The 10,593-nt window shown below is 29.1% G+C and overlaps 1 protein-coding gene across 1 annotated transcript in view; it reads right to left on the bottom strand.

The window, feature by feature from the left end:
* LOC105621605 overlaps positions 1-9,249 on the bottom strand; it is a 117,884-nt gene extending 108,635 nt beyond the window's left edge. Inside the window, exon 1 of the mRNA XM_012203073.1 lies at positions 9,018-9,249. Coding sequence (XP_012058463.1) covers positions 9,018-9,249 — 232 coding nt within the window. The remainder of the gene's footprint in view (positions 1-9,017) is intronic.
* Between the last annotated feature and the right edge of the window lie 1,344 nt (positions 9,250-10,593).

A 10,593-nucleotide genomic window follows, 5' to 3' on the forward strand; every position in this document is an offset into this window, starting at 1 on the left:
TTAACTTAACTTACTTACTTACTTACTTCTTCTTCGTTCGTTCTTTCTTCTTCTTCTCTCTTCTTCTTCTCTCTTCTCTCTTCTCTTCTTCTCTCTCTCTCTCTCTCTCTCTCTCTCTCTCTCTCTCTCTCTGTTTTTTCTAAATTTATAAATAATTTATGAATATTATCTACGATTCACGTTTCTGAAAGATGATAAAAAATGATAGAAAAACGAGATCTTCGAATCGGAGATGATAATAATAAAGGAATACTAGCGACGTCAATTACTACTAATTTTACGAAAAGAAATAAATATTTTTTATAAAAAGTGTTTTTATAAAAACCCTACTTCTGAGTTATAGATCACAATTGCATAAATCCTTAAATCCTTTGCACTTAATTATAGTTAAACTCTATAATTTTTTATTTTCTCTTGGAAGAGAATGGTTAGTAATTTAATATCACGGTATATAATACAGATGATGTATCGCTTTAAGAGGTTGCTTTGCTAAATGACTATATCTTCTCGGTTTTTCGAAAATTACAGAGAATGTACCCTTGCCCTTCCACAAGCTAGTTTGCCCTTTGACGCGCAAAAGTCTAATCGAGAGCATGGGATGAGAAAAATGTATCAGAAGCTTGAGTCTGAGCGAGTTCGCGGCCAGGGAGATCAAAGGGGATGTGTAATTTACTTCGGGGTTGCGAGACGTCGAAAGGTGGACGCCCTCAAGGGTAGCTTGCGTGTCCATACGTGTACACGCAAGAGATCCTTTGCAAGATCAATAATAATAAAATTATATATATATATATATATTGATTTTGCGCGTATTAAATTATATAAAAATTTATTAATTTTTAATATATTTGAAAAATGAAATTAATGAAATGATATTAATGTCTTTCTCTATGTATTAATATTTAAATACTAATAATAAATTATTAATTGGAGCTTTAATTAATAAATGAAATCCAAATTATATAGATATATACACAAAGTAATAAAACAGTAAAGCTTTCAAAAGTTTCACTCTAAATTATAGTATTAAATATTTTTTTAATTATTTAATGTACAATTTTCTTTGAGCTCAAATATTTTAATTTAATATTACCATATTTTTAAAATTTTCTTCAGATCTTTACGTGTGTTCTTCAATTTTTAATTTAAATAATTTATCTTTATAATTAAAAAATAAATATTTTAAATTTTCGAGGTTTTAAAATATTATATTTTTTAATAATATATAACTTCTCAATTAATTTTCTAACTAATTTTTATATTTCAAAAGACAATTTTATATATTTGAAGTAATCGTAAAGATGATATATGCATGAAAAAGAGATGTGTTTGGAGCGTGTCGCGCGATTTGTTGACAGGAAAGAAAATATTGGAGAAGAATTATGGAATTGCGGGAGACTGCATTAAAGCTTGATTTATCAACGACTAGTCTCGTTTTACCTTTCAAACGTGTAGAAATATCGTCGCATAAATTCCGAAGAGCTTACGCCAAACTTCTTCGTTTTTCTCGTGTGTCAAGGTGATATCATGAAATCTTTTGGTTTTATTATTACAAGATTGTACAAATTTTATTTTGTGTGAATAAATCGTTACAATAAGACACGATTATTCTCTTAATTTTATCATAATTTAAATATTATTGTTTCAGTCACAGTTGTTATTTTAATATGAGCATTTATGATAAGATTTGTTAAACTTACAACTTTTGTTATTGCTATTATAAACATTACGAAGCAGTGTGAAAATAAATTACAATTTAACAAGATAAACTATAAGAGGATTAAAAATAAATAGTATAAGCAGCAAGAAAAAGAATTATTTGATACAATTCTCCTAGTGTGTTAAAACATGGTGACTATTTTACAGAGTAATTTCAGCATGGAATATGATAGAAATTATGCCACAATTCTATGCAAAATGTTGTGATGTTTTGAACGAACCATGCGAAATATTGATTTCGTTTATTACTAACAATCACAAACGTATCTCTCTATAAAATTGGAATTTTAAGGATTTTTTCTGATTTTTGTTCTCATCCCAAAGGGAGTTTTAAATTTATTACCAAAAATATTGTAGTTGATAAACGTGCGCAATTAGTTATCAAAATTTACTTCACAAAACACCTTCTGAATATTTTTTATTTATTTATTTTATTTATATTCTTTTTATTTATTTTCCTTTACATATATACCTTTTACTTGTAATTAAATAAAGTAAATATCGTAGAAGATAAAGTAAAGAGAAACAAGATGCTATAAAATAAATGAAACTGACGTAAAATAGACAGGATTAATAGATAATAACATCTGTCAAGACATTTTCTAGGAGAGGAGCACCGTGCGCATTGCTTATTCTCGAGTTTCCAGCGCCTCGGGACAATTAGATTCGATGTAACAAAAAGCATTAGAAATTAATACAGGACTGATTATTACTTTGAGTCCTTACGGCCATACCGGTCACACTCTATGATGTAATCCAGACACTTTCTGCAACAATGAAACGGGCGCATTCTGCGGAATTTTAAGCAAGCAGATCCAGGAAATTAGGAAGATTTGATCAGCCGGTCCTGGAATTACAAATAACCTTATTATCCTGGCGCACGCTGGCGGCCCCGGCGCTCGCGATTTATACTGAGTGCCAAATTTCCTCTTTAACCAGCGAAAGCGGAGCGGCATGACGATTAAATGATTTATATGAAAATCATTGCCCTTTAAATCAATCCTTTAAATTTTATGTTAATAAAAAATTTTTATTGACATATTATTTCTATTTTGCTGTTAGTCCATTTTATTCCTTCCGATTTCTCACGGTGCTCATATCAAAATTTTATGTCATTTGTTTATCATTTATGTTTATTCATAATTTACACTGGTAAAAAATTTGGAACACTTTATAATTTTTAAACAAATCTACAATTCTTTACAGATGTACAATAATTATTTTAATGAAAATATATCAATTTTCATCTTTAAATGTATACACTGTTGGAATAAAACAATTATGATTAAATCAAAGCATAAAATTTAGAACATTTATAATGATTATTAGACATTAATAAATAAAGTTCATAAATTTTTTTCAGGATTAACAAAATGCTTCAAATTTTTTAATGGTAATGTACAATGGTAATGTACATTCTTAAAAACATACTATTAAAAATTGTTTTCTATAAATAAAAAAAAGGGCCTTTATCTGAATGAAATTTTATCTGAATGAGATTCTCACCCGCGTGCGGCTCGCTTGACAACGCACGTTGTCAAAATCCGATCTCCCTTCCACCATTTCACATCCTTTCACCTATTTTTCACCTTTTTCTTTTTTTTGTTTTTGCAACCCTTCGGTAAGTCTTCACGCCGGCAATGAAGACAAATTGTCGGCGTCCCGCAGTTTTACGAAGACAGTAATTAATTGCCGGTCGCGTAACGAGACCTGCTTCGACTATCGACACGCATCGATTTAACGTCTAACAGGAGCAAATCCTTCTGTTAGATTTCTCTGATAGAGAATTCTTGCTTAATTAATGTCAAGCGAATAATTTCATTATATCTTTATTTGTTATATTCATTATATTGTTATCACTACATCGTTTACACATCACTACAACTTTTACAATGATAACAATGTAATGGATATAATAAATATACAGAGGAAGTTAGAAACGATAATAGTGAACTCACATTGTAATATTGTTTGTACATTTTCTTTAACCCTTTGTGGTATATAATTTTCTCAATCTAAATATAATACTCAATTTAAATATAATACTCAATTTAAATATAAAACTCGGAAGATTTTTTGATGGCTGATTTCGAATCCAAAATCCAAATTTGAAAATTTTAAAAATTCAAATTAGCAGAAACAGTATGAACAAAGCAAATCCTAGCAAATCAATACGTAATATATTAATAAAAGAATAGAATTTATCAATGTAAATTTAAATCAAACGTATATTTATTAAGTCATTTACTGAATTTACAATTTTAATTGTATAAATCATATTACAAATTATAATAACATATGTGTGATTAATTACATCGCAGACAAAAATGTAACTAATAATATAATTAACTGTATCGCAATGTCTGGAACGTATTAATTTATTAATTATAATACAGGCTGCAAATGTGTATCTGATTTATGATACACATTGTAATAGATTCTTTAATTTGAACAATAAATAAAATTCAGAGGAGAGCGTCAAGTTTTTTTATCAAAGTGTATATCATTCATATTTTTTATTGTTCAATTTAACATCATAGCTATTACTTATACTGTTAAAAATGAAATTTAATGTACTTTTAAATTACATACGTTTAACTTTAAATTTAATTTATTTGCAACTGAAAAATATATTTGTGTTATGTGCATAAAATGTATTTAATTTAATGTACTTCTCATAAAATTTGTATACAAAAATTTGTGGATACAAAAAATTTAATATGAACATATGAACATTAAATTTAAGTTACTTACTACTACTACTATAATTTAATTTCCATTTAATAATATTGAATGTTTTTCAATATATTCGCTTGAAATTTATTTTCATTACATATAATGGAAGCAAAAAAATTTTTCTTTAACAATGTATCAAGTGACCATGGCTTGACCTCAGATCGAGAGAAAGACTTTGAGTCCTTCATCTCCGAAATGAATTCTGCACAATGACAAAGATAATAAAGACCCGTTAGTCCTGTGGATTCAGCAGAATATCGCTAGGGAAAGTCGCCCATTTGTCGACTTCTTTCTATCTTGATTGCACTCACTTTAGTTTCCATTCTTCTCAGAATATCACAAAAAAGTACAACTCTGCGAATTAATATGAATTATAGCTACAGAGATAAAGAAGCAGCTCACTGCATGCTACTGCCGCGGATTTTAAGGTGTCAAACCAATATAAATTAACTGACACGTTGAATTTAATCAAACAATGTATGATAGACGAACATGGGAATGAAGATATACTTTATAAATTATATATTTCATAAATTACTTGAAACTTGAAACAGTATAAACAAAAATAAATTGAAATCTTAAATTGTTGAATAACATTGAGATTAACATATATTGACATTTTTCCCACATATTATAAATTAAATAATCATAATTAATATTTACTTGAATAATTTACTTGAAAAATAGCTAGATAAAAAACTGTAGATTAAAAAATAAAAAATAAAAAATGTTTAATTCAAAATGTTATATAATAAAATATCGAAATTATACAACAATAACAAAACAGTAAATCCATTAAATCTAAAATCAAGGAATAAAACAGAAATAAAAGAGAAATATATGTATTCAAGGCTTTTTGTGTGTGTGTGTGTGTGTATATTTCAAGTACTTTTATTTTAAATGTATTTAGTATTTGCAATGCAACTATATGTGTGTTTTGTATTTTGTATTTCAGCAGGGTACATAAAAATATTTTGTATTTTATATTTCAAATCGAAAGATTAAAAGTATTTTGTATTTTGTAATTCAAATAATAAGATTGATTGTCTGAATCTTAGTATTTGAAAAAAATACAAAGTATAAAATATCTTTAATCTTTTAATTTAAAATACTGAAATAAAAAATATACTTGTACATACTTGTATGTGTTCCGCTGAAATACAAAATAATACAACTATATTACAAATCCTGTATTTAAGATAAAAGTATTCGAAATGTCCAAATGTATTATCTCAATTTGACGAACTTAAAAAATTTACGAGAAACATGAATTAGGAACTGTAAAACATAATTAATAATATATATAGTTTCGCATTTTAGAAATCAAATTTCTATTACAGATAAGATCGTTTATATTGGTAAAATTCGGCGCGCAAAAATTGTCCCGAAGGACGAAGATTTATGAGAGGCCGGTTGGTTTCCGCCATCTTTGAATCACTAGTCTCCGCGGAGATGGTCGGCTCGTTTCTCTCCATTCGAGCTTAAAAGTATTTCCTTGCTGTTCTCACCGTTCATTTGAACTAATAACTCGCGCGCGATCTCTCCTAAGGGAGAAGGGAGACGGCACGACCTTGAGGGCATGACTACTTACAGGTGAACCAACCTGACGCGGTGCCACAGAGAGCCGGCTTTTCCCACAGTTTTCCGGAGTAAAACTTTTGAATTTAATTCAGTTATTGTCTGCCGTAACATATTCTGGGTAACGAAATTGACGCGAAAGGGGGTCAATCTCCGAAGCTTTCCGGGAGCACATGCAAATCGAAATGAATGAAATAACAACGCCAAAATTGCGTTGCATCATTCCGTTAATAACTCAAAATTGACATTGATAAGAATGGGATTAGTGTGAACACTCGTGACATAAAATAACGTTCCATTGTTCGTTATTTCGAGCATAGAGGAAAAGGTCGTATGGCTCTCATTTACATTTGTATGATAATACGCTCAAATTTAAGAAGAATGAGGAAATACATGCAATTAAATGCATTAAAATGTATCTTATAAAAATATTTCGAAATACTTGAAAGTAAAAATGCGTTATAATAAATGCTATTGTGTATTGGCATATTAGTATTGATATATTGTGTATTAGCATATTAGCTAATGGTATAACGGCTAGCCACTAAATAAATAATTCCACAAACAATCATTTGAATTTATCACAATAGCGAAAATTAACAAAGGTCGTTATATATCTATATTGACTAACATTTTCTCCTCTAGCTCCTAACAACTGTGATTTTAAATATATATATGTTGCCAAGAAAATTCTACGCTTAGAAAAAATATATTAAGAAAATCGCCGACGATACGTGGAAGAAATTTGATGAAAATTGATTTCTATAACTTTAAATTTAAATTAATTATTAGTCGTGCAGAGATTGCCGCAAATAAAATCGTTTATTAATCATCAAATAATACACACACAAATGGCGGTTCCATTATGGAATCGCTGCGCGTACAGGTTTCCAATGCAATCAGATAATGGCGTTTCGCCGAAATATAAATCTCTCGTTTAGCTTTGCCCGCGTAAATAACCGATAATTAACAACAACTGTTAACTTGAATTCTCTCCTCGTTCTTATACATTATTTTTATATTGTAATTTTCGTATATTAATTTTATGTCTTATTTAGCATTATTTGTAAATATAAGTCGTATATTCCACTCATATGATATATAGAATGCAAGAATTTTAAAAATATTTTTAATATAAAAAAATAAATATTTCGTATTTCTATTTTTTTATAATAACAGATTTTCTTATACTAGTACATATATTAAAATTTTTATTATTATTTATTTTAAACACAATGAATAGTACTTAATAAATCGCAATTATAGATATATAATATACATATAATAGATTATACATATAATAGAATTATATCGTAATTTAAAAAATAATAATATAAAAAATTTAAAAAATAATATATAAGTTTTGCACAATTTATTAAAAATTTATTATTAAACTTTATCGTAATCTTAGAGATTTATTAATTGTAAAATTTCATTTGAGTTTATGTTTTACCTGAAAGTTTGTGATTAAATCTTAACTATAGTTCTTCTTTCATTTTACTTCTAATTTGAATTATTTTAATCTTTATATACAAAACTTAATCCAGATCCAATTTGAAAATTCATGTTTTTAAAATCCCTTCACCGTTATATCTAAGAAAGAAAGAAATTGGAAACTTGTTTGCCTTCATCTTTTAATATATTTAAATTAATTTAATATATTTTAATTATATAATTAATTATATAATATAATTTATTTAATATATTGTAATTTAAATTTTTTATTTAATTTTGAAATTTTGTGAAATTTTTAATTTAATTTTGAAATTTTGTGATTGAACATTAATTTAACTTATCGAAAATTAATTATTTGCTTTATGCTTTTGGCTAATTTTTATCATGAAATAAAATAGGAAGTAGATACGAAGTAAAGAATCGCATAATTACATGGTAGTAGATAAAATTTTATTAAATTTAGACAAATCCATCGAACCGTGACAAATCTTAATGGGACAGAGAAAAAACAGTAAAACCCTTTCTCGCAGCCCGATCAACCTTCACTAACTTGATAGACGCTACGGCGCCCATCACCGTGAATAAATAACGATGGAACTCTTCCTGCGCGAGGAACCCTCAAAGAACTGAAACCCGATAGAGAACGCAGAACAATAAGGATAGATCGCCCGATCGCAGAATACATTAAGTACAGCTCTGTGTACGGTGTACGGACAGTGAACAATGTTTGGAGGTAATTTCCGTGCAACGCGAGGGATGAAGGGTGAACTCCGGGAATTGAAGAAATGGCAAGGACAGCGAGAGAAATAAAAGTCGCCAAAGCTTCAGCGAGCGAGACGAGACTGTAAGGGAAATAAAAAGGAATTGTCATCGTCTGGGTGACTGCAACTAGTCTTGTAACCGCGCCATCCGTAGATGTTCTCTTCTTCCCTCCCCCACTCTTTCCTCTTACCCTTCTTCACAAATCTCCCTTCTTCCTATCGCGCTCTTTACAACCGCTGTCATTTGTTTTTACGTTTACTCCTTGTCGTTCCTGAAAATTCTCCGCGAGATCTGTCACACTGCGAGATTTCATCGAGAAAACAGGAGAGATAGAACTCTCGCGGAACCAATTATAAAGCTCCGCAGACACTCGTGAAATCTATCATTTTTCACAACGTGAATATTTATTAACATTATATAAGGTTCATTCATGTGATTGTACCATACAATTAAGTAAAAAAAATCATATTATTCTCAAGACTATAAGCACGAACAACTTTCAACTTTAGGAAATATAAAAAGTAACCTTTCAATATGGATATATTCATTCAAAATATTTCTGAAGTCTGTATGAATTAATTTTATCACGCATTTTCACAACTTGAAACAAATAAAAGTGATACCATTATTCAACAACTCAAATTATAAGATTGCATATGTAATTTACGTTACTTTTTAAGTCGAAATTAGCTTATTTTTTTTTATCTTTTACCAATCATTCTCTTTTTCTCTATTCATTTTGAATCATTATGAAAGTATAAGTTACTTACGCAACGTCAGATTGGAGGGATTCACGATCGTCGAGCAAACTCTGAAAAGTCCCAGCTTGAACTTCACACTAACTGCAGAATTTTTCGATACATCTGGCACGGTAAGCTTTTCCTCGGTGTGAAGCCAGGTTGGACCCGAAAGGGCGACGCCGAGGGCTGCCAGCGCGGCGAGACCGCATATCACGCCGCATCCGGTCAACCTGATACCACCTGGGCCACCTGAGCAGCACATCTTCTCGTTTTCCAAATGATCTTCAGAGTGACATCGTTAGCGAATCACTTCCTCGTTGCAAAGGATCCTCTTTGATTCGCCGCCCCGCTCTGTATGACCTCGAAATCTCCATTGATGCTGTGCCTCAATGTACTTGTCAGAATTTTACTCGACTTTTTTTTCAGAGCAACCAAAAGAGCAACGTAGAGCTTTAGAGAATTTGAGAGTAATTCTTATCTCGTCTCTTCTTTGTAGCTTTAACTTAGGTCGTATCTCTGAGAAAAAAATCTTATGCTTCCTCGTGACTACTTTTGAACCCGTGAATAAATTCGGCTTTTCTTTAGCAAAAAAATTTAACGAAAAATTATCGTATACTGAGAAAAATGTTTTGATTTGATTATATCATTAAGAAGTACAAAACGTATTCTAATAGACTTCTATATAGAATCAGACACTTAACTTTTATGCTAAATTGAATAACATAGATAAAAATCGCTTATTCATGTTGTTAAACTTAGAAATATAGCTGGCTTCATCTTAGATATTTAACATTCATCTGAGATATTTATGTCTAACTTCTTGTTAATTTTTGTTTCTTTAAATATCTCGTCATCTATTAGACCAATCAATGTTATATTCAAAATTAAACATATCTTCTAACAATGGCACGAAAAATATAATATTTCATTTTAAAAAAGAAAGTTAACTTTAAAATTTTTTTATCATCTACTACTTACAAAAAGATATATACACTTTATAATAATATCCTTAAAAATCCCTCTCACGTAACTTTTATATGTAACAATTTTTCGCACAATTTATAATAAATTTCTTGAAATAAACAAATTAAGTGCCTCACTCTGAATAAATATTATACTAGATTAACAATCATTTTATGAAGCCATGTCGCTATATTTAATGTAGGATAAAAATCATATATGTACCTGCAAGGTGTGAAATTGCAATATATGCAACAAGTATGAAACACGTCCCAGACATTTTTCAATATTTTTATTTAAAATCAACAGTATTATCTTTTTATTTATTTTGATTTAACCTCGCATATTCATATTGTACACTGTATATTATCCCACAGTAAATATGGTTACCAGCATTATATTTTAAACCGTGAATTTATTAAGTGTTAGCGTAATATACAAGTATTCCGATACAAATAGTCGGATAGTGTTTCGATTATACTAATTAGAATTCTAATTATCGTGAATGAGAATTTCTAGTTAATTAGACTAAAATGTTTGGTAGATTTAACTATAAATATTTGCTTTCTGCCTTTCTAATCAAATTATCAAATTTTCAATTCATATTCATTCAAATTTTATTCTCCGTGTAACCTACTAATTACTA

Source organism: Atta cephalotes (genome assembly GCF_000143395.1).
Source record: "Atta cephalotes unplaced genomic scaffold scaffold00035, whole genome shotgun sequence".
Taxonomy (NCBI): Eukaryota; Metazoa; Arthropoda; class Insecta; order Hymenoptera; family Formicidae; genus Atta; species Atta cephalotes.